The sequence below is a fragment of the Palaemon carinicauda genome, unplaced genomic scaffold (assembly GCF_036898095.1).
Source record: "Palaemon carinicauda isolate YSFRI2023 unplaced genomic scaffold, ASM3689809v2 scaffold166, whole genome shotgun sequence".
Taxonomy (NCBI): domain Eukaryota; kingdom Metazoa; phylum Arthropoda; class Malacostraca; order Decapoda; family Palaemonidae; genus Palaemon; species Palaemon carinicauda.
The window spans coordinates 167068-193268 of record NW_027169214.1 but is presented as its reverse complement, the minus strand read 5'-3'; the positions used below and the strand labels follow the sequence as shown (position 1 = coordinate 193268).

The following is a 26201-nucleotide window of genomic DNA, read 5'->3' as shown; positions in this document are numbered from 1 at the left end:
TGGATAGGAGGTCCAGCTAGCGGTTGTGACCTGGGAAGGAGGGTCCAGAGGGGCTTGCCCCCGGATAGGGGCTGTGACCTGAGAACTACTAGATTAGGTTAGGTGGGTTTGTAAGGTTCTCTTACAATTCTCGAAAGTTATAAATAATCAGCGCGGCGAGATGTAATCACGACGCGACCAGAAAACTTACTGGAGGTCGAGACCTGAGCGAGCACGCTCTCTGACCCCGGGTCGCCTCATGGCGCGTATTCCTCCGCCAGAGGTTCCCCCACATATAAAACGGAGATAGGGTAAACTACACAAAATTCTGGTCGGTTGGGAGGAGATCGCAGATACTCCTAAGAATGTAGTTCGAGGTAAGTACTCCGTGTTGGAACAAATGAAAATGTTATCATAAATTTCCACACATTTATTCTAGCGATACACACTTCGTCCATATGGCCGTAAACCTCACGCTAAAGTAGCACCCAACACGTACCCTAGTCTAAACCTATTTGTGACGTACCCTGGCCTATTTGATATAATTTACAAAAAATGTCAACTAGAATAAAAGAACAGGAACTTTCTGCTTACCGTAAATAAATACTACTTATAACATATAATTGGACAAATTACGATAAATTCAAATATAATTACCTGTGGAGACGCAGCTATGGGGCCTTGGACAAATCTCTTGATTGGATAAGCTTCGTTAGATCCTCATCTCTAGGGTGCCTGTCATTTGGATAATGCTTTAATTATAATTTTGTAAATCACAATTAATATATAAAATTAAATTATCTTATGCAATTCAGATGTGTAATTGAATGTAACCAGGACGATATAAGTAATATAGCTGTATATGAAAACAATTTCCCTCAGCACTCGCATTGTTGGAACGTATTTTTCTACATGTTAGTTAAGTGCCATATGCAATGGCTGGACACCTCGAAATTCACATCAGGACCGTAATTTGTTGTTATTTTGCGACGTGTGTGAAGAAGGACCATCAAAATTCCGGTCCCGAGCGAATTTCAGCAGGCCCGTGCAGGGAGAGCCGAAGAAGAAGACACCATGAACAACGCTGCTAGGTCACGCAAAAACAGATCTAGTTCGGCCAGGTTAGTCTTATTATATTCTCTATATCATGCCGCATGTCCGGCTATTTCTTCATGCATTCCTAGTTAATATATACATGCCACTGTCAATACATTGTTTTTTTTATCTCTTCACTCCATTTGGGGAGCCCCATGGAAACTCAAAACCACTATTTGTGGGTATATACAAACAGCGATATAATTCTGAGGGACGCGATATGTTATTATTCGGTTAGGGATATCTCGATCACTTCACTCAAAAAGTTCCGAACAATGTTTCTGACGAGCATTCCCAATGCGGAGCCTTTGTAGTTTGTTGGGACAGAGTGAAAAACCACATTTTAGACACAAGAACATCACCTTACCGAATGTTTCTGTTTCCTACTTAACCTAACCTAGGAGCCGTATCTTTAGACTGCCGGACTCTTTATCTTACCCTGTCCCAACGAACGACATACACCCAAAAAGTCAGTTAAAAATTACCAAAATCTAATACATTTTCATATATTCATAAGAATATTTTATGAACCCATGGCTTATTGTTATTATTATTATTAAGTGCTAAGCTACAACCCTAGTTGGAAAAGCAGAATGCTATAAGCCCAAGTGCCCCAACAGGGAAAATTGCCCAGTGAGGAAAGGAAACAAGGAAATATAAAATATTTCAAGAAGTCAATCCTCAAAGACGGTTTGACAGGCGTTAGTGGCAACCCAATTAAATACACTTTTAAAAAAAGCGAAAGGCAAGTGATTCAGGGTCCACGTTCCAGATTCCTCGTTGCTCTTTCCACAACAGTGAAAACACGTGGTCTTGTAAACAGACGCCAAAATTATCAGTAACCAGAAACAGATTCAAGTTATCTTACCTTATTCCGATTCACAACGCCCAGTTGACATTTTCTTTCACAAATATCCCCAGTCACACCAAGTTGAGTTTATATATTACACAATTTCACAATGGTGTTGGCTTCTCCTCTAACTAAATGGTTTATTTTGAGGCACTATGTAAAATGGTGTCACTATTTGCAAGAGGTCTCTACTTCAAGGTTCCTCGTTGCTCTCTCCACAACATTGGATTGTGGGCATACTACTAGATGGAGCATATTAGGTGCAAAGTGTTGCCATCTGCAGAAAATTCATTATTATTAGTTTACCTCCTACACAGACAGCTTCACAGACTGCATACTTTTACTGTACTTCAAACTTCTATGACCTTTCTAATATACCGGGAAACCTCTTTAGTAGGGGTTTTTAAATTTCCTTAACCCGTTAGTTGAAAATATTCTCCATAGTATCCTCTGTCTCCCTACACAACACACAAAGCCTATTATCATCATTCCTATTTCTATAATTTTCCTTTAATTCTAGCATATTTAACCTTGTTTTCATAACTATTACAACCTCATGAGAGTCAAGTTCTCCTATGAAATCTCTTCTACCATTACTATACATAAACCTCAATTTGGTCATCTCTGCTTTCTGTTCTTCTATTTTTTTTTATTTCAATTGCTACTTTACTTTTTATTTCATTTTCGAGTTCTTGCTTTTTATACTTTCTTACTTCTATTTTAATATCATATTTATTCCATATTTCTATGATATTTTTCCCCTAACATTTCCCATATGTTTCTCTTAATTGATCTTCCACTACCTCCTTAATCTACTCAAATTTAACAACATATTCTCTCTCTCTCTCTCTCTCTCTCTCTCTCACACACACACACACACACATATTTAACAACATCTCTCTCTCTCTCTCTCTCTCTCTCTCTCTCTCTCTCTCTCTCTCTCTCTCTCTCTCTCTCTCTCTCTCTCTCAGATTATGAAATTATAAAACACACAAATAATGGAAAATTTTATTTACCTTAAATTGAAATAATTCTAAATACAGATACTGTGAAAATGTTACAATATGATGAATAGTTTCAAATACTACCAGAGTTTGTATCCTTATTTTTCATGAATTAAATCTTCCAAATAAACTAATAATCAGGTTTTTAAATCAATAAAAATAACCCTTTAAGTAACCCAAGAAATTAATAGTGAAGAAGGTAAGACAAAGTCAACCATGACGGGGAGCCGTTGTAAATATTTGCTATAGAGTTACTACCATATTTAGTCGTCCTCAGTGTTTTAACAAAACCTTGTATTTCACGTTGTTTTATGTCTAAACGGCAAGTTTTCTGTCTATTATAATGTCTAATGAATGAATTAAATCCAAATTATTATCTATAAATATATAACCTAGAAATAAAAGTGTAGCTTAGCTCAATCCAGGTCTCCTTCTCATGTTTACATGTCACTCAAAGAATGTTATTTTAGAAAGGGACTTCATTTTCAATCACAGAATGATGTAAATGACTTATTATTTTATGATATAAAGTATTGATATTGTGTCTAATAAAAAAATGAATGAACTTGATGGTGTATAGCAGTATTTCTTTTTATTTATATCAGTTCTATAGATTTGCCTGAATATCGTAATGGACCCCATTAGAATATGAAGGTTTTTGATCAGCGGGAAAATTGAAGGTATTATTGTACTGTAATCCATAATAGTCTGAATTGCAATAAAGTAGTAAAAGAGTACATAGTTTATGCGTTTGATTCGTAATAATAATGTATATATTCACACATGTTATTGTGGCGAGCTGTGACCATCTGCATGTAGGGTCTGGCAGGCTGAAACCACATGGCCAACACTCTCAACTGCTGCAGGACAAAACCTTCACAGGTCGTTTCCTGATATGCCCGTCATTTTCTTGAAGCCGTTTGTTAGGAGGCCTTAGGCTTGTGCTCCTACTATCATCCTTTCTCCATCAAAAACTAAATTTCCATTCTTTATCCATTTGAGTGACAATTCTTTGTCTCTGTAACCTTTTCTAGTTCTTCTTGGAATCTTCCTATTTTGGCGATTCTGATACCGAGGCTGAGCATGAGAGCACTGATGTCTCAGGGAGTGCTGTTGCTCAGGGGAGCGCTAACGAGCTTGAGCTGGAGAGCGGAGTTGCACTGCGAGTGCTGGTGAGCTGGCAAACACTACTCTTTGGAAGGGCAGGGCTGTGCTGGATATGGTTGGCGATCGGGAGATCACTGGAGCATTGGAGGGGGCTGAGGATGAAAAGGAGAAAGCTAGCGGAAAAGGGAACGTCAATGTGCTGGAAAGCGCTGACTCATTGAAGAGAAAGACGTTCTGGAAAGCGTTTTGAGTGCAGGCTGGCTCTGACGAGCTGTTGGAGAGCACAGGTGCATTGCAGGGAGCTGGTAAGCTGGAGAGAGTTGGGGCTCAGCAGAACGCTTAGGTAGAACATCCAAGGATGTACAGGAGATGGGAACAGTGACGGCAGGTCAGGAGGTCGGCTGGTATGTCGAACTGGAACAGGGATGTGCGCTTTGGAAGGGCGAACATCCACTATTGGCGATCGCAAACGATACGCAGAAGAGTCCAGGGCTGAAGTCCGAGGACTATCCGCAGAGTCGTCAGGAGAAGGACCAGGAACAGGCCAAGGTTGAGGGCCAGAACACCACTGAAGCGGCAGCTCCTCTGTGGGCGACGGCTGTGAAGACGAGGCTGAAGAGCCTTTTCAATGATGGTGAAGGGCAACCTTTAAGTCAAAGCAGAGGGCGAGCTCTGCGACGTGGGATCAGCAAGCTGACCTTGAGCAGCAGTCCTCCGAAGAGGAGTGTCTATGAGAGAACCCGAGGGGAAGAACTACTCACAGGAGACAGACGATGGACATAGTTTCCCCCTCGAAATATGGACAGAACAGGGGAAACGAAGTCGTCAGCAACAGCAGGAGAGTCTAGAGAGTCAGGGGCGTCGACAGCGGCCACAGAAGACACCTCTGACACCAAAACATCGACAAGAATTAGTGGATCTACCTCAGAAGTCAACAACGGCTGCAAACTCGCATTTCGGAGGATAAATTGCAGCAAGAAGTCCTTGAAGGGCGGACTCGGGAGCCGCAAGGACGACCACACCTGTAACACAGAACCCATAGACAAGGTTTTACTCGGGGGGAGAGGTGGGGCAACTTCGCTAGGGGAAACAACACCATCTCTTAAGCACAAGGGTTGGCAAAAATTAAAGTCTACACTACTGCTTGACAGTCTCTCAGAAGGGGCCGAACAAGTAGGAGCTTCGGAGGAAGGTCGGGAGGCAGAAGAAATCTTGTGTTTTTCTCCCTTCACACAAAGGAACCTTCAAAAGAGAAATATCCCGCTTTGACTTCTTCTTCCGCCCTTGCCAAAATCTTTCCCACTGGGAGGCAGACACTCATTACACTTATTACCACAATCACACCGTTGACCTCTGCAGGTGGGAGAAAGGGTGTGGCAGTCAGTGCCCATGGCCGACATGAAGGTCCAGCAGGGTTGGCTTTCACGTCCAGGGCAAGTATGCATGGTCGCACAAGACAACACAAACACACACTATTAAAGAGAAACAAAAAGCATTAATGGCATTCCAAAATATAACTTGGTGAGGATGAGAAACAGCAACAACGTTTACCATCCGAGCCAGAAGCAAAGTAAATTAAATCACCGGTGAGTGAGAGGGAGCGGTAGCAAGCTACCCCCTCCAAAGCCCGCTAACTAGCGGAATGGCAAGTTAAACCTCACTAAATCTTAATGGCTTGTCATTTCAACTTCACAGAAAGTAATACCCCTATTGAATAGCGTAGGTTCGTATTCCAGTTACGGCTCATACAAAGAATAATTCAAAGCTATCACTCAATGGCAAGTCAAAAAGGTAAGGGAGCAGCAATGCCCGTTCTCCACCAAGCCAAAAGCAAAGTAGATGCTCAGCCCAGTGTGTGAGTGAACAGGGTAGCCGGCTACCCACAACCTTCCCGCTAACTGGCGGTTTAGGTAATTATCCCTCAATAAAAGTCTTATGGCTCATCTTCCAGCCTCGCCGAAAGTAATATCAATATAAACAGCGAAGGTATAGAGTGACGGAACAAATATTCCTTTAAAGTTACATAAAAAAAAAATTTGCTTTTAATCCTTCAATCTTCTATTTTTCATATTCAAACACTGACAACTAACTTGACACGAAATTAGACCCAAATGATTGTACTTACTACAGTTAACATTAGGGTGAGCTATGAGTCCAAACAAATTGGATTTCCAAAAACAAACCATGACAGCCTCTGGACATGATTACTGCTCTGTACCCCAAATAATATCAATATACTGTAAACTTAATTAATAACATCAGATATTTGATTTTGTAAACTCACATTAATACTGAAACCTGTAGAATTTATTCTTAAATAAATTGGGTTATGGATTTTACCCACAAGACCCAGCCCTGGGACTTGGAATATTACTCAGCAAAATATCTTTAAATCTTAACTTCATTCTTGTGAAACCTGAATACAGTACTGTACTAAGAATGCTGTAAAATCATTTGACGAGAAACTCTCTCTACAGAGAGACCAATGCAGATTGAAATATTTGAGAAGAGCATTTGTGGAAATGAAAGAGAAACCAAATATTTAGATATTTTAATGAAGATACTCCTCTCAAGGACAATCCAATGGAAAATTATAAAACCTAAACTAGTCACTAAGACCACAAAAGAGATCACATAAAGAAAATCACATAAATCTTAAAAAATAATGATACTTTTCTACCTTATTACTATACTTATATTCAAACTCCCAAAACGAAGCTATCTCCATACCATAGTACTTTGTAAATAATTGCAAGGCCTCATATTTCAATATGAGCAGACTGGCTTTTAATACTTCTTTCCTGCTAACATTCATAACTTCACTACAGTACAAGAAGCAGGTAGAATCATCCAGTATTACTTTCAAAAAGAGACAATGTCACCAGCATTGTTTCAAAAGGCTTAATGCTGTATATTATTCTCTAAGCTTTATTTAGGCTGTGACCAAGCCAATCAACTACTGCCCCTGCAACTGAATCAGTATATATTTACAAGTTCAAACTTGATACAAATGTTTTTCTGTTGACGATGTTTTATTTCCTGGTTTTTATAATGCTTATTTATTCAACATTGTTATCTATCTTGAAATAATCTCATTTTTCTCTTATATAGTTTATTCTTTACATTTCTATTTCTTCACTGCACCAGACTGTCAACTATTTGGTCCCTTGGGCTAGTGGCAATTTACTTTCGCACCTTGGCGCTTCTAATAGTAATAATTAGGCTAATATGACAAATTTGCAAATAATTTGTATTTTCCTAACTATACAAACCTGGATCTCTTTACAGCGGAGACACATTTTGGCAACAGCTGGAACTAGCTGTAAAACTTTTAGCTACTTAGCGAAGGGAGAGCGAGAGTTGGACCAACCACTCTGCTCACACCACCACTTGTAACTGAAAATCACTGTGTAATTGCGGCAGAACTTCCTGGGGGAAGGTGATGGCGGGACCAGTATGTGTTAAGAGCTCCAGGATTGTATACATAGGGAAAATGGAAATTTCTTCCAAATTTGTCATTTATTACTGCACTACATACAAACCCTTACCATATTTACAGTGGAGACTCACCGTTAGGTGGGTGCAAGTCCATAAAACTAACTGGCTAGTGCCTGACCTGAGGTGTTACTCTGTGCTTCGCATGAGCTGTTTGGAGGCATCATGTCACCTCGTCGACTTTGAGAGCTAACGGCCTGGGCAATCGTGCGAAGGGGTAAGAACTCTCACATCTATAATCTTTGCTGTTTTTTCTCCTTTATTCCAGATCACAATATCAGATTTTATTATTATTATTATTATTATTACTTACTAAGCTACAACCCTAGTTGGAAAAGCAGTATGCTATAAGCCCAGGGGCTCCAACAGGGAAAATAGCTCAGTGCGGAAAGGAAAAAAGGAAAATAAAATATTCTAAGAAGAGTAACAACAATAAACATCTCCTATATAAACTATAAAAACTTTAACAAAACAAGAGGAAGAGAAATAAGATAGGAGAGTGTGCTCGAGTGTACCCTCAAGCAAGAGAACTCTAACCCAAGACAGTGAAAGGCCATGGTACAGAGGCTATGGCACTACCCAAGACTAGAGAACAGTGGTTTGATTTTGGAGTGTCCTTCTCCTAGAAGAGCTGCTTACCATAGCTAAAGAGTCTCTTCTACCCTTACCAAGAGGAAAGTGGCACTGAACAAGTACAGTGCAGTAACCCCTTGGGTGATGAAGAATTGTTTGGTAATCTGTGTTGTCAGGTGTATGAGGATAGAGGAGAATATGTAAAGAATATGCCAGACTATTCAGTGTGTATGTAGGCAAAGGGAAAATGAACCGTAACCAGAGAGGAGGATCCAATGTAGTAATGTCTGGCACCTCCTTCTATGATGATTCTTGAGGAAACCTTCAGACCAAAAAGCTTTACCACAGTCCGTGCACATGAATGGTTTTTCTTCCATGTGAGTTCTTAAATGTTTATAGAGTCTCTGTTTTAAATTATTTATTTTGCCACATTCATGACATTGGAATAGATCTCTCATGTGATTTCTTATGTCTAGTGAGATATTTTTTTGAAGTAAAGAATTTGCTACAGACATCGCACTTGTATGGCTTCTCTCCCGTGTGAATTCTTAAATGTATAGTGAGATTTGGTTTTCTAGTGAATGTTTTGCTACAGACATCGCACTTGTATGGCTTCTCTCCCATGTGAAATCTTGAATGTATAGTGAGATTGTGTTTCTGGGTAAATGTTTTGCTACAGACATTACATTTGTAGGGCTTCTCTCCCGTGTGAATTCTTAAATGTACAGTGAGATATGATTTTGTATTAAATGTTTTGCTACAGACGTTACACCTGTATGGCTTCTCTCCAGTGTGAATTCTTGTATGTATAGTGAGACTTTGTTTTGTAATAAATGTTTTGCTACAGACATCGCACTTGTATGGCATCTCTCCCATGTGAATTCTTGAATGTATAGTGATATGTGATTTTCTATTAAATGTTTTGTTACAGACATCGCATTTGTATGGCTTCTCTCCCGTGTGATTTCTTGAATGTATAGTGATATATGATTTTGTATTAAATGTTTTGTTACAGACATCGCATTTGTATGGCTTCTCTCCCGTGTGAATTCTTGTATGTATAGTGAGACTTTGTTTTGTATCAAATGTTTTGCTACAGACATCGCATTTGTATGGCTTCTCTCCCGTGTGATTTCTTGAATGTATAGTGAGACACTGTTTTGTAATAAATGTTTTGCTACAGACATCGCACTTGTATGGCATCTCTCCCATGTGAATTCTTGAATGTATAGTGATATATGATTTTGTATTAAATGTTTTGTTACAGACATCGCATTTGTATGGCTTCTCTCCCGTGTGAATTCTTGTATGTATAGTGAGACTTTGTTTTGTATCAAATGTTTTGCTACAGACATCGCATTTGTATGGCTTCTCTCCCGTGTGATTTCTTGAATGTATAGTGAGACACTGTTTTGTAATAAATGTTTTGCTACAGACATCGCACTTATATGGCTTCTCTCCCATGTGAATTCTTGAATGTATAGTGAGATATGATTTTGTATTAAATGTTTTGTTACAGACATCGCATTTGTATGGCTTCTCTCCCGTATGATTTCTTGAATGTATAGTGAGATGTGATTTTGTATTAAATGTTTTGTTACAGACATCGCATTTGTATGGCTTCTCTCCCATGTGAATTCTTGAATGTATAGTGAGATGTGATTTTGTATTAAATGTTTTGTTACAGACATCGCATTTGTATGGCTTCTCTCCCGTATGATTTCTTGAATGTATAGTGAGACACTGTTTTGTAATAAATGTTTTGCTACAGACATCGCACTTGTATGGCTTCTCTCCCATGTGAATTCTTGAATGTATAGTGAGATATGATTTTGCATTAAATGTTTTGCTACAGACATTACATTTATATGGCCTATCTCTCGTGTGAATTCTTAAATGGTCAGTGAGATATTGTTTGCAAGTAAATGCTTTGCAACAGACATCACATTTGTATGGCTTCTCTCCCGTGTGAATTCTTAAATGCACTGCAAGATTATATTTATTAGAAAAGGTTTTCCCACATTCACTGCATGTGCATCGCTTTCTAGCTAGAGAAATGGCATTATCATTACCAAAGATCCTTTTTTTTATCTGCTTCTCATTTATTTGATTCACCTCTTGATTCAAAACATCTTTCTGTAATAATTCTCTTCCACTGATTACACATGAAAGTCTTCCTTTTTCTTTTCCTTTATCCTCTTTCACAGCTGTCCCTAAGTCAGTGTCTACACTTTCCTCATCATTGACATCCTCTTTACAACTTAATGAACCATTTTCACTCATTGATGCATCGTACTCGTAGGAATTTTTCAAGTAGCTTTCGCTAGAATCAAATATTTCTGGCTCTACTTTGACTTCCATTTTGGGGTCCAAGAAAAGAGCGCCATCATTAAAGAGAGCAACACTGCCAGATGTATCATTATTTTCAAGATCGACTGCAGGTGAAAATAGATCTTCTATTTCACTTTTCATTGAAAATTCAAAAGGTGGTTCAGAATTCATCATCCTCTCCCTATCACAAGATGACAAACCCCTTAATATTATTTTCAATAGACTTCAAAGAGGAAATTAAGACTAAACTTCCTATTCTCAGACATCATACTGTACAACAAAATCTTCCAACATGACCCTTTCTTTTCCAGTCTTACGTCTCTGGCATATACCTTCAGTAGCTTACAAGCTTTAGCAGCAAGAGGTGGATGATTCCTTCCTTTGAGATGAAACGTCTGGAAGAATAGAAAACTACAATCAGTTGGGGAAGAGGAAAACTCAATAAAAATAATGGAGTTTTCTAAAAATAAAATAAATTCATAAAGTTATGTAATTTGTATTTTTCCTAAACATACAAACCACAGACTTTAATCTGTGTTCTATCTGTTCTTGTTACACATTTCAGGCATCTAAAAATCTCATATCCTCTGTAGATTCTATCATCCACAGTATTTCCTGTGACATAATTGGTTTTATCTTTAAATAGTTTTCTCCTTGCTCTTCAAAAAGACAGAGTTTCATCCATAGTCTTATTTCCTTTACTGTACTTCCTCTCCAGTCACTGTCAAAATTGTCTTGCTAATACTGCTATGCACCTCTGAGCCTTTCTCCAGAATTATGAACAGCAAAAGGCTTTATAGTAATCTTGCACAGACACGAAAATTTACCACAAACTCTTCCATATCATTCCCTCTGCCTTTTGCTTTGGTTCCACTGATATGGCAAAGTAACATTACTCACTTGTTGTTTCCTTCTGGTTACCTTTGTGCAGTTCAGTACCTTCTCAAGAACAACAGATACCCTCCATCCCTGAGAAAATGGACCAGGAATTCCACAATTTGGACAGAAAAATTATTTAAAAAAAAAAATGTCGCCCACTCATTGGGCACTCCTATATCAATACAAAAACACAAGTACCTATCTTTTTTTTATTAAGACACCCCCCAAACCCAAAAAATAAGATATAAAATATAAAAGGTTCATGATGCAAATTACTTAGCAATTAACACCAAAAAACGGATTTTGAGCGAAGCGAAATATCTATTTTTGGGTGATATGGCCATGTCGTCCTGATGGACCCTCCCTCCTTTCTAAAAAGGAGTATACATATATGTAAAAAAGTCCCAACCCAAAACTACTTTATCTGCGGCTATCCATGCTTAATTGCAACAAGGAATAGTTCGCCGGGGTGGTACAGGGAGGGAATCCACCGGGTAACCTTGATAACGGCTCCCCTTCTGTTTCGCCACTCTTCCCCCTCAAAGCGAAAACTCTATTTGGGGTGAAGATTGCCATGTGTCGTATCAAGAAATACGTCCCCTGATATTATGCGATATCCTTAAACGGATTTTGAAGCAAAGGGAAAAATCTATTTTAAGGTGAGATAGCTATGTCGTCCTGATGGAAGGTTCCTATTGGTAGCTTTCTAAGGGATATTTGGCTACAGTGATATTTCCAGAGAACTGACCTTTAGGTCTCCAGAATTTCAACTCCTGACGTGTATATCCTTAAAATTTCTCTTAAGGATATCGCATAATATCAGGGGACATATATCTTGATAAGACACATAGCAATCTTCACCCCGAATAGCGTTTTCGTTTCGAGGGGGAAGAGTGGCGAAAACAGAAGGGGAGCCGTTATCAAGGTTACCCTTCCTCCCGTACTATTACAAGTATCCAAGATGGCGCTTATTCCTTGTAGCATTAAGCATGGTGCTACAGATATAGTAGTTTCGGGAGGGATCTTGCCTAGGCTTTTTCTATGGAAAAGGAGGGCAGGTCCATCAGGACGACATGGCTATCTCACCCAAAAATAGATTTTTCCCTTCGCTCAAAATCCGCTTTTTGGGCTCGGGCCATGTCATCCTGATGGAAGTTTACCAGAGAATTACTAGAAAGTACTGTATCTCTGGATTTTCAGAGGTGCCATACCTTGCGACAGATTTTTCTATAATCATCCGGACCATTGAGACATATGACGTTACCGTTATACGTCATTACCACTAATCATAGGCAATGTTAGGGCTTCCTGCCCCCTGCAGGGTAGAGTCATACTAGACAGTAGAAAAGGGGTCTCAAGGTTTGCATATACCGTATGAACAGACATAGTATCAACTAGATATACAAGAGTCTTACAGTTTGCGTATACTTGTTGGAACAAAAGTATCAACTACAGTGAACCCTCGCTACTTCGCGGTTCGACCATCGCGGATTCACCACTTCGCGGATTTTTTCCATAACCCATATATATACAGTAATATATATATATATGTATGCATGTATTTATGTATATATGTAGGTATGTATATGTGTATACATATAAATATATATATATACACACACACAATATATAATATATATATATATATATATATATATATATATATATATATATATATATATATATATATATAATATATATATATATATATATATATATATATATATCTAAAGTAGGGAGATGTGATGTAGTTCTAAGGGAAAAGTATGGGAAATATGTCTGGGTAATAAGCAAAGCTCTACCTCCAGTTTGTTTCTTCATTATGATCAGAGATAAATGTAAACAAAACATTGGTTGCCATTTTTTATCGTGCTTTTTAGCGTGTTTAGGAAATGCATGATATAAAATCACCTTTAATATTTGTGCCTGTTTTAGTTTAGGGTACTGTAGTACATGCATTAAGTGTTCTGTACATTAAAGGGTAGTTTGTTAACAGAACTACGTACAAGGGAAGGTTTTAAAAGTCTGAATATACATGTTGAATAAATATGTAAATATGGTGTCACTACTTCGCGGATTTTCACCTATCGCGGCCGCGACTGGAACCTATCTACCGCGATAAACGAGGGTTCACTGTATATTTATTGTCCGTACACAAACAATAATATGAGGTATACTTAAGTAAGTAAGAAAGAGAACTCTGGCTATAATTTATTTGTTAATTGTAGGGCGAAATAAGACGTAATTACACATTAATACACATTTATTCACTTAAAATGACTACAGATACAATAGCATGTGTAATATATATTAATATATATTAGGAGAATCATGTATAAATATATACAACTTGATCTAGAAAATTTTTTCTACCTGAAAAGGAAGAAATGATTAGTGTCCCTATGAAATTTGAAAATTTAATAAAATTTTCTAATATAATTTTCTGTAATTGTTGGATATTATCAACTGTGTAAAGTACACACGGCACATGTGTTATTTGTATAATTCTACACCTGAGATATTTTGAACAGTCTTTAGTGACACTCACTTCAAAGGTATTACACTAGAAGGTATCAACACCTTTACACAATAATTGAGAGTCCCACTCAATTCATTGTTCATCGCAGCACTAGACGACAGGTTTTAATACACTACCTGCCGCCATTATATAATGCTTCAACTCATGCACTTGCTTTGCATAATGTTTGTAGAACACTCTGAATGACTTCCATCCAGTGTATGAGCAAAGACGCTCGAAGTCCATATACTGAAAAAAGTTCAGTGATGAAGCAATTTTTCTTGGATCATGACCTGCGGGTGTACTGTCAGGATCCGCTCTGCGAATGAAGTAGGTGAGCTTCCCCCTCAGTTCTTTTAGGGATAAGTTTGATCCTGAAGTTTCTCCTTTAAAGAGCTGTCCTCCCCTGAAGTCGGAAGTTCTTCGAAGATAGACCTTTAGACATTCTACTGGACACAAAGAGACAACTTCCTTCAGAGGGCAGATTCTCCAGGGACCCCATCTCTTAGTGAAAGCTGGTTTTTGGCCAGAAAGGTTGGATCAGGAAAGAGATTCAGTTCTCCCACTTCTGTGAACTGAATATGGCCCTCATTTCTAGATGGGGCTACTATTTCACGAACTCTAGCCCCTGAGGCTATAGCGAGCAGGAAAATAACTTTTGGAGTTAGATGCTTGAGAGCAACCTTCATTGTTCACTGTTGAAGCGTAAAGGAGGACCTTGTCCAAGGACCATGAAATGGGCTTCGGAGGAGCTGCAGGCCCGAGTTTAGCACATGCCTTTGGGATCTTGCTAAAGATTTCGTTTGACAGGTCTACTTGAAAGGCGTATGGAAAAGGTCTAGTCAGCGCATACTTACATGTAGTTATCGTGTTGGCTACCAGGCCTTGTTCATGAAGGTGGATAAAGAAGGACAAACAAAAATCTATCGAGATTTCTTTCAGTCCTTTTGCTTTGACGAAAGCAACCCACTTTTTCCAAGACGATTCAAATTGTCTTCTGGTTGACTTGGACTTGTATTCTTCTAAGAAGTCTATACTGCCTTTTGAGATCACAAATCTTTTCTTAACCGCTAGGGCGAGAAAATCATGAGATGAAGGATTTGCGTTCTCTGTGATGAAGCGAAGACAGTCGACTTCTGCACCCGTTGAGATAGTGCTGGGTTCGGTAGAGGGACCAGCCTCAGCTTCAGTTCTATTACCAGAGGGAACCAGTTGCTCTTGGGCCACTTGGGAGCCACTAGAGCTGTCGTTCCTCGGAAGGATCTCAACCTGTTGAGGACCTTCAGTAGGAGATTGGTCGGTGGGAACAGGTAAATTCGGTTCAATTCGTTCCAATCGAGGGACATGGCGTCCGTCGCCTCCGCTAGAGGGTCGTCGTATGGGGCTACATATCGAGGTAGTTTCTTGTTGTCGCTCATCACGAAGAGATCGATCTGCACTTCCAGGACTTGTTGTAAGATGAAGGAGAATGAGTCTGCGTCTAGGGACCATTCTGACTCTATCGGCTTGAGCCTGAATAGAGCGTACGTCATCACATTGCGGAACCCTTGAAGGTGAACTGCTGATAGGTGCCATCTCTTCTTTTCCGCCTGACGGAAGATGGCTAATATCACAAGGTTGATATGGGGCGATCTCGAGCCTTGTCAATTCAGACACCTCATTATCACTTCGCTGTCCAGGATCAGTCTGATGTGGGCTGATCTGCGAGGAGAGAGTTTTTTCAATGTCAAAAGGACTGCCATGGCCTCCAAAATGTTGATGTGAAAGGTCTTGAACAGAGAAGACCAAGTCCCTTGGACTTTCCTTTGATGGGAGTGACCTCCCCATCCTTCCGTCGAGGCATCCGTGTGGATGGTTATCGATGGTGGAGGTGGTTGAAAGGGCACAGTCCTCTTTAGGTTCTTGGCCTTCAACCAAGACTTGAGAAGTGATTGTAGTAAGGTCGGTATCGGTCTTCTTTGATCTCTTCGAGTGTTTGATACGTATCTTCTCCAGACTCCTGAAGCATCTTTTAGTTGTGCTTTTAGCACTGGGTCCGTCACTGCTGCAAACTGGAGAGAGCCCAGTACTCTTTCCTGTTGGCGTCTTGAGATCCTGTCGGAAATCAGTAGTCTCTTGAAGATCCTACAATCTCTCTCCTCTTCCCTAGCGGAATGGAGAGACGGTGTGACAAAGTTCCAATGGATTCCCAGCCATTGAAACTCCTGAGCTGGAGAAAGTTGAGACTTCTTGATGTTATCTTGAATCCCAGATGTTCCAGGAACTAGATCACTTTCTTGGATGCTTGCAGACAAGCCGTCCTGGATGATGCCCACACCAGCCAGTCGTCCAGGTTCTGAACTGTCGTCGAAAGGTCCTTCCTCCTCTGAGCTTGCATCCCCAGCAGCCCAGGGAGGGTCTCGGTCATCGACTGAAGTCAATTTAGCAGAGGAATGAGCCCTCAGAGGGAGGCAGAGACAGATGCAGACGCCGATGGACCTTCCCCTTGAACTGGACAACCCCTGTGACCACTGACAATAGCTCTTCCTGCAAGTGGGAAGGCTACTGTCAGCAATTGTTCATGTTTGCCTGCCGTAGCAGAACGAACGTTGGGGCAAACATGTGCTGTGGTGGAGACGGTAGAATACGAAGACACTCTTTTGGTGCAAGACTTATGGAGTCTCAAGGGGAAAGATGGAGATAAACCCCTGGGGAGCCTGTACGTTACCACTGCGTACCCAACAGCAGAGGCCTCTGGAGCATAAGGTTGTACTGGAGTCACATAGACGCCACTACTACTCACCTGACTCCCAGGGGAAGCTGACCGAGCAGAGTCAGTGTGTCTGATGGTGAGGATTCATCCGTTTCGAGGATGAACCCGAAAGGGAAGAAGGATCCCTCTTTGCCTTCTCTTTCCGCCCCCTTCCAAACTTCAGCCACTGGGAGGGTGACCTCTCCCTACACTCACTACAAAGAGACTTCTATGTGTAAGAGTTACCTCTGCAAACATGACAAAGACCGTGAGGATAGGTCTCCAATGCCAACATGAAGGGACAATCCGAAAGTGGTTAGCTATTAGGTAAGTTCCTATTTAATCATTTATGTTAAAAGCTTTGTACGGTAGAGCAAGATAACGGCTTTACTCTACCGTGCCGAAATGAAAAGTGACGTTCAGTTACTAGTGCCGGTATGAACAGGGGGAGAGAGAGAGGGAGGGGGGGAGGAAAGGAGAGAGACTCTCACCCACACACACACACGGGCAGTGGGTCCTTGGTGGACTACGCTCGAGGGTGAACCTAAGGGAGCTCCATCCCTTGAAAATGGGTCAAAATTCTATGGACTCCACATTGGCCGTTTTTATGAAAGTACCGTCAATGTAGCGCACATGGAGGTCAGGTTTGCATAAGGGCCACACACACAGTATATTCAGAAGGACAGTGTCACCATGGGGTCCCCTTTTAGGCGTTCTCTCCACTAATTTTCATATGGGAGAACTGTAGTTGAGGAGAGTTTTTCAAAAAATCAGCAAACCTGATCCCTAAAGATGGAATTTCAAAGCAGGACTCCGTATATAAGCCCTTACAAACACATCCTGCATTACAGTTTACTGTTGATAATGAGCAGAAAACCTTCTCCCTGCTCGAAACCGGTTGATTCGAAGGATTTGTTATGCTTAACCCTGGATAGGTACGCTCCTCGGACACCCCTTTAAGAGTATACTCGGACGCGCTCGACCCCGACGCCAAAAAAAATTCTTGAAAAATCAGTTTTAGCAGTAACCTCCTTTTTTCTTTAGCCAAAAAAAACTTCAATGAATGCTTAAAACAACTGTAAAGATAAATACTACTCATCTGCAGAAAAACTATTTATTATGAATATTTTAAAAAATTAAGTAGAAAAAAAGACCTTACATAAAAATTCATAAAAAAAAAGTTTATACATATATACACAAATCCTTTTAGGAATTGATTCTTGAATGTTTAGGACACATCTTGATGTATTTTGGATGAAGTCAGACCCATGGAGGTGAAGATCTGAAATGAGAAAAAAGGGGTAACTTTTTTTGGCCAAAAAAATTTGTCCAAATTTCATGAATTTTTTTGGGTACCCAAATGAAATAGGAAGTGGCTAATTTTTTTAGGGAATAAACATATGTTATCCTAAAATAGAAATATGTAAAAAAATCTTCATTATTTTGTAAATTACATTTATATCAGGGGCCATATCTAAAGGTAATTTTTTGAGTACTTAGAAATTTCGTAAAAAAATACATATATTTAATATATAATATGATATTTATGCAGGTAAAAATATACCAAAATATCACAAATTCTATAGGGAACAAGAATATATATAGATAGGGCAACTTACGCTTCAGATATGTCCACAAAATGGCCGCCAACCACACTGACTCAGACTCCCTAATCTGCCACTTGAAATGTAGGAAGGGTATGTCAATTTCAAGGTGTTATTTACTAATCTAATTATTCTTGGATATGCATAAAAATTGTATGGTGGGTTGCTGGATAATTGTCGATTATTTTACGACTATAAAATTAAAATTCTAACACAAAAAAAAATTTTTTGAAGGGAAATAAAATCGAAAAAAAAATGTAAAACAATATAATATTTTAGCTAAAAAAATTTGATGATATTCAATCAAAAAAGAAGTAAACAAAATTTTCCGACAAATAAACATCTAGAGGAATCATTACTCTGTGATAGTTCCTTAGTACGTAGTAATTTTGAAAGAAATGGGAAAAAACGAAAAAGTGGCAATCGCAGGAAAATCGAACACATACCTATATATACGCCATATCTGGCTAAAAATAAAGATAGGCATGGGTAGCCAGATCATCTAGAAACACTTTCCAACACTATAAAAATACAAGTTATGCGACACTACTTGCCAATTCCTTACGGTGACATGACTAAGCAAAAAAATGCAAAACAAATAAAAAGGGGCACTCGCGGAAAAATGGCCAACATTCTAATATACGGCATTTCAGAAAAAAAAAAAATTCAGCCACGTACTAGGCAAACCATCAAGGCACATTTTCCGACAAATAAACATCTAAATGAATCATTACTCTGTGATAGTTCCTTAGTACGTAGTAATTTTGAAAGAAATGGGAAAAAACGAAAAAATGGCAATCACCGGAAAATCGAACACATACCTATATATACGCCATATCTGGCTAAAAAAAAGATAGGCATGGGTAGCCAGATCATCTAGAAACACTTTCCAACACTATAAAAATATAAGTTTTGCGACACTACTTGCCAATTCCTTACGGTAACATGACTAAGCAAAAAAATGCCAAACAAATAAAAATGTTATTTTTATTAATAAAATAAATTTTTGAATATACTTACCCGGTGATTATATAAGCTGCAGCTCTGCTGCCCGACAGAAAAACTCTATGTTCAAAATACGCCAGCGATCGCTATGCAGGTAGGGGGTGTACATCAACAGCGCCATCTGTCGAGCAGGTACTCAGTACTCAATGTAAACACAGAACTCAATTTTCTCCTCGGTCCACTGGATCTCTATTGGGGAGGAAGGGAGGGTCCTTTAATATATAATCACCGGGTAAGTATATTCAAAAATTTATTTTATTAATAAAAATGTTATTTTCATTAGTAAAATAAATTTTTGAATATACTTACCCGATAATCATGTAGCTGTCAACTCCGTTGCCCGACAGAATTCTACGGAAGGGATACGCCAGCGATCGCTATACAAGAGGGGGGTGTACTCACAAGCGCCACCTGTGGCCAGGTACTGCAGTACTTCTTGTTGACACCACTTCAATTTTTCCTCGGTCCACTGGTTCTATGGGGAGGAAGGGTGGGTCAATTAAATCATGATTATCGGGTAAGTATATTCAAAAATTTATTTTACTAATGAAAATAACATTTTTCAATATTAAACTTACCCGATAATCATGTAGCTGATTCACACCCAGGGAGGTGGGTGAAAACCAGTGTACATGTATATCAAGAAGCTAAGTATCCCGTATTTCATATTATCAGTTATTCAAAATAACAATGAAATTACAAGTACCTGGTAAGGAAGTCGACTTGAGCCATTACTCTGCCTTAAATAAGTTCGTCTTCCTTACTGAGCGCAGCGTTCCTCTTAGGAGGCTGAACAACTCTAAGGTGCTGAAGTATCAAGGGCTGCAACCCATACTAAAGGACCTCATCACAACCTTTAACCTCGGCGCTTCTCAAGAAAGAATTGACCACCCGCCAAATCAACAAGGATGTGGAAGGCTTCTTAGCCGACCGTACAACCCATAAAAAGTATTCAAGAGAAAGGTTAAAAGGTTATGGGATTATGGGAATGTAGTGGCTGAGCCCTCGCCTACTACTGCATTCGTTGCTACGAATGGTCCCAGGGTGTAGCAGTACTCGTAAAGAGACTGGACATCTTTGAGATAGAATGATGCGAACACTGACTTGCTTCTCCAATAGGTTGCATCCATAACACTCTGCAGAGAATGGCTCTGTTTGAAGGCCACTGAAGTAGCCACAGCTCTCACTTCATGTGTCCTTACCTTCAGCAAAGCAAGGTCTTCTTCCTTCAGATGAGAATGTGCTTCTCTAATCAGAAGCCTGAATAGTAAGAAACTGAGTTCTTAGAACTTGGAAAAGAAGGTTTCTTGATAGCACACCATAAGGCTTCTGATTGTCCTCGTAAAGGTTAAGACCTTTTTAGATAGTACCTAAGAGCTCTAACTGGGCAAAGTACTCTCTCCAGTTCATTCCCCACCAAGTTGGACAGGCTTGGGATCTCGAACGACTTAGGCCAAGGACGTGAAGGAAGCTCGTTTAGCAAAAACCGAGCTGCAAGGAACATGTAGCCGTTTCAGATGTGAAAACAATGATCCTGCTGAAGGTGTGGATCTCACTTACTCTTTTAGCTGTTGTCAAGCACACAAGGAAAAGAGTTTTTAATGTGAGGTCCTAAAAAGAGGCTGATTGGAGAGGTTCAAATCTTGATGACATAAGGAACCTTAGGACCACGTCTAGATTCCAGCCTGGAGTGGACAACCGACGTTCCTTTGAGGTCTCAAAAGACCTAGGGAGGTCCTGTAGATCTTTGTTGGTGGAAAGATCCAAGCCTCTGTGGCGGAAAACCGCTGCCAACATACTTCTGTAACCCTTAATCGTAGGAGCTGAAAGGGATCTTACTTTCCTTAGATATAACAGGAAGTCAGCAATCTGGGTTACAGTGGTACTGGTTGAGGAAACTGCATTGGTCTTGTACCAGCTACGGAAGACTTCCCCTTGAGACTGATAGATTCTGAGAGTGGATGTTCTCCTTGCTTTGGCAATCGCTCTGGCTGCCTCCTTCGAAAAGCCCCTAGCTCTTGAGAGTCTTTCGAAAGTCTGAAGGCAGTCAGACGAAGAGCGTGGAGGTTTGGGTGTACCTTCTTTACGTGAGGTAGACGTAGAAGGTTCACTCCTAGAGGAAGAGTCCTGGGAATGTCGACCAGCCATTGCAGTACCTCTAAGAACCATTCTCTCGCGGGCCAGAGCGGAGCCAACCAACGTCAGCCGTGTCCCTTTGCGAGAGGAGAACTTCTGAAGTACCCTGTTGACAATCTTGAACGGCGGGAATGCATACAGGTCGAGATGGAACCAATCCAGCAGAAAAGCATCCACGTGAACTGCTGCTGGGTCTGGAATCGGAGAACAATACAACAGGAGTCTCTAGGTTATCGAGGTAGCGAACAGATCTATGGTTGGCTGACCCCACAGGGCCCAAAGTCTGCTGCAAACATTCTTGTGAAGGGTCCACTCTGTGGGGATGACCTGACCCTTCCGGCTGAGGTGATCTGCCATGACATTCATACCGCCCTGAATGAACCTCGTTACCAGCGTGAGCTTTCGATCTTTAGACCAGATGAGGAGGTCCCTTGCGATCTAGAACAACTTCACGAAAGAGTCCCTCCCTGCTTGAAGATGTAAGCCAGGGCTGTGGTGTTGTCAGAGTCCACCTCCACCACTTTGTTAAGCTGGAGGGACTTGAAGTTTATCAAGGCCAGAAGAACCGCCAACAACTCCTTGCAATTGATGTGAAGTGTCCTTTGTTCCTGATTCCATGTTCCCGAGCATTCCTGTCCGTCCAAAGTCGCACCCCAGCCCGTGTCTGATGCGTCCGAGAGGAGAAGGCGGTCGGGTTTCTGAACAGCCAAAGATAGACTTCCTTGAGAAGAAAGCTGTTCTTACACCACGCGAGAGAAGACCTCCTCTCTCCGGAAACAGGAACTGAGACCGTCTCTAGCGTCATGTCCTTTATCCAGTGAGCAGCTAGATGATACTGAAGGGGGGGAGGTGGAGTCTCCCTAACACGATGAACAGGGCCAGCGATGAAAGTGTCCCTGTTAGACTCATCCACTACCTGACTGAGCATCGGTTCCTTCTCAGCATGCTCTGGATGCATTCTAGGGCTTGGAAGATCCTTGGGGCCGACGGAAAAGCCCGAAAAGCTCGACTCTGAAGATCCATACCCAGGGAGACAATGGTCTGGGATGGGACGAGCTGAGACTCCTCAAAATTGACCAGGAGGCCCAGTTCCTTGGTCAGATCCATAGTCCATCTGAGAATCTCCAGACAGCGACGACTTGTGGGAGCTCTTAAAAGCCAGTCGTCTGACGGAGCCGGACACAAGATCATGGTACTGCTGCACAGTCTGTGAACTGTCAACCATGGGGAAGCGAGGAAGTACAGTGACAACCCGAAGCTGTCTAGACTGTCTGGGTCGTACAGACAACTCCTTATCGGGTTGCTGAGGTTGCCGCACTGCGTCACAACAAGTCCCTTCTGTTGGTTGTTGAACGTCTTCCCAGTGACACACTGACTCCGTAAACAAAAAAATCCTCTAACAAGGACTAAGCTTGGACTGCATGTCTTGCAACACAGCTCAAGGTCTATGGGAGCAGGTGTGGTAACAGACGGGGTTAGCGACTGAAGTGGAACCATTACCTTCCCTGGGAGCATGTTATGCTTAAATAAAAGTCCATAGGAGGCTACGCAGCTAAAGGCTCCTCTCCAAATGACAGAGTCCTCAAGGGAATATCAGAAGGAGGGAGAAAAGCACTTTCTCATCTACAGGGACCATATCCGAGAAAAGCTAAGTTCTCTCAGTGAGGGTTTCACTGGTGCAAAAGCAGCAGACTAGAAGGCAACGTTATGAAACTGCTTGACAGTCTAGTGAGTTGGCAACAACCAAAGATGTGTGACTGAGAAGCATGCGGTAAGGTATGCAGAGCATGTTGTATGCAGAGCATGCTGTATGCAGAGCATGCTGTATGTAGAGCATGCTGTAAGGTAAGCAGAGCGTGTTGCATGGCGTGTAACATTTCTCAGAAATTCCATGACCAGTGCTAGAGTGAGTAATATCGCATTACCGTCCATTGAAAGTGCACGTGCCGAGGGAATTGATTTAGACTGTTTTGTTGATGAATTTGATAGCCGGCATGATAATCGTAGAATTAAGCTACACTAAATGTACTATAATCTACTTCACCTCAGGAAAGGGAAACTCGCCCTGTTGGCAACACTGCATTACTTCATGCATGCTTGCATGGGGTTTAATATCAACATAATATTACCTTACATTCATAACTCATGATTCATTTTTGTTTAGAAGATATTTTTGCCATATTTTGCGATTTGTTAAAAATATATTGCAAGGAATACATATATATTTTTATATAAGTAATACAAATAACCTCCATTATCATAATGTTTGTGTAGGCATACATGAATATGATTACAAATGCAAGTTATGGAAGTAATGAGGTGTTATTATTGTCATTTGTTATTCCCAAGTTGAATGGGAAGAAGCTCAAGTTGAGGAAAAAATGGCAGATGCATGCGTTGAGGTGGCTGACTCATAGCATGAGGTTGCTGCCTCAAGAGTTGCGCTTGCTGTAAGGGTTGCGGATGCGCAGTAGCAGGTTCCTGAGGAACGAGTTAAGGTTCCTGAGGTGTGAGCTGCGAGAGTTGAGGTAGCGGCTGCGCAGAACGCAGTTCTTGTCTCGCGAGTTGAGGTTCCTGAGGTGCTAGCCTAAGGAGTTGAGACTCTTGCCTTGAGGAGGGTTGAGGTCGCTGCAGCGAGTGCTGAGGTGGCTGCCTCATTGATGGAAGAGGTTGTCGTACCTCAAGAGATTGTTGCCTCGCTGGTGGAACCGCAAGCGGAAGCGGAGGAAGTAAGGCATAAGACTCCTGCTCCCATTGCTGAGGTTGCCTTAAGGAAGGTTAAGGTTGCTGCACAACGCTGGTAACTGGCAACTCAGAACGTGGTAAGGTAGCCTGAGGAACCTCAACTTCGTACACCTGGCAGACTGTACTGCGGTGAGGCGGAGCTCTCGCAGGAGGAGGCGGAGGTTGCTGCACACCTCTGGTAACTGGCAACTCAGAACGCGGTAAGGTAGCCTGAGGAACCTCAACTTCGTACGCCTGGCAGACTGGACTGTGGAGAGGCGGAGCGTTCGCAGGAGGAGGTGTAACCTTCTCAGCCTGAAACTCACGCATTAAGACCGCAAGCTGCGACTGCATGGACTGCAGCAAAGTCGTCTTGGGATCAACAGACGATAAGGTCTGTTGAGGCAAAGCCTTAATAGAAGATGAGGTCTGTTGAGGCATCGCCTTACCTCTCTTAGGAGGTGTGCAGTCACCTGATGACTGAGGAGAGTCAGAGCTAACCCAATGACTGCATCCGGGTTGTTGAACTCTAACTTCGTACGTCTGGCATAGGTCTGGACTTTACGTTTAAGAGGTCTTGAGACCTGAGACCAGCGTTTTCTCCCCGAAATTTCTTCTGCAGACGAGCAAAATAAGGGCTCAATCGTCTGCGGGTGGGAGTGACGGTCTCTGTAAGACACGCCCGCAACCACCGAGGATACTTCTGTGCGCCGATCAAGGCCTGCCGAACCCTTTTGCCCTTCGACATTGCTTCTCCCCTGGGCTTGGGAGCTTGCAAGAGGTCCCGGACTGGGAGGACGACTGGCACGCACAGAAGTACCCTCACGCACAACACTGATACACTTTGCGCTAATCACTTATCACTTTTGATTTTCTGTTTGCACTTATTTCACTGAACTCGAAACTTTAAGTGGTTTGTACCTGAAACACGCAATTCTATCCTTTCTCAAAAGTTAGTAATTGCGAAAACAGAATTACAATGTAACAGAAAAATCTAATGAAAGATAAATAATTCAGTGGCTGGAAAGAGACTAAACACTAGATCAAATAAACTACGTTTAAAATCTCTCACCGCATAAAGCTTGAGAACAAGAAAAAACTCTAGAAACGTTTACCTTCTTCCCCTAAAGAGACTAGGGAGAAGAGCAAAAACGATAACAACGTTACTCGCTTGAACGAAACGTTTATCCTCCTCTTTCTCCCTCCGTCTCTATCTCTCTCTCTCTCTCTCTCTCTCTCTCTCTAGACTTAGAACCTGAGAGAAGAGCCCAATCATATATATCGTTAAAACATATTATTGTTAAAGGAAAAAACTGAAATATTTCCCAAAATGAAAAGTTCCTTTATTAGAATTAAAACCATTAAGTTAAGAAAGAATGAACAAAACGCTAGACACGGTTACTCTTACTGCAACGTGACACCGTGAAAATTCTCTCTCTATCGTAACGATGGAGCGCAAGTTGAACGTTCTGAACGTCAACAACTGCAGAGACAAAACAAAACGTTAGTTCAACTTTGAAAACAGTACGAGACTATCAAAGAAATTCTTTCAAAAACATTAAAATAGCATAATATGTTAACAGGTAAAACCGAAATGACGGGCTCAATGTTAATTAACTTCGGTACCAAGAAAAGACCGCCTACTATTAGGAAAGGTCGAATATAAACAAATATAAAAATTAATTTTAATAAGTTTATAATAAAAGGAAGTTAATCGAAGAGGCCTATAAAAGGCGGAGAGATATAAAATAAATCTATAACTTTTCTTAAGCAAAATTAAGAAAGAGAGTCTATACTCTCTTAGACACCAACACTTCCGTCTAAGGGAAGGGTCGGCCATTTAAAGGTGAAAGAGAGTTCATACTCTCTTCGTCACCATAATTAATCAAATTAATTCCAAAAGTTAGCTAAGCTAATAATAAAACTTCCTGAATAGCGAAAGCTGAAATCTTAGAGCAATACTTCACCAAAAACCGTGAACAAGACTCCAAAATTATAAGCGTATCCATGAACGTCTTGCCGGAAGCACGACAGAGGAAAAATTGAAGTGGTGTCAACAAGAAGTACTGCAGTACCTGGCCACAGGTGGCGCTTGTGAGTACACCCCCCTCTTGTATAGCGATCGCTGGCGTATCCCTTCCGTAGAATTCTGTCGGGCAACGGAGTTGAC

At 40.9% G+C, this 26201-nt stretch overlaps 2 protein-coding genes across 4 annotated transcripts in view; both read right to left on the bottom strand.

Moving 5' to 3' along the window:
• Positions 1-26201, bottom strand: part of LOC137635743 (zinc finger protein 813-like) — a 202857-nt gene that overhangs the window by 38629 nt on the left and 138027 nt on the right. For 2 of the 3 annotated variants that reach the window (XR_011042763.1, XR_011042762.1), the window contains exons 3-4: positions 1943-2201; positions 637-714 (exon numbers count right to left, since the gene is read on the bottom strand). The gene's annotated coding sequence lies outside the window, so the exon portion shown is untranslated. The remainder of the gene's footprint in view (positions 1-636; positions 715-1942; positions 2202-26201) is intronic. The other variant, XR_011042764.1, reaches the window with a different exon arrangement.
• Positions 8345-10760, bottom strand: LOC137635740 (zinc finger protein 665-like). Its single transcript, XM_068368194.1, has one exon. The coding sequence runs from the start codon at positions 10606-10608 to the stop codon at positions 8536-8538; it is 2073 nt and encodes a 690-aa protein (XP_068224295.1). The 5' UTR covers positions 10609-10760; the 3' UTR covers positions 8345-8535.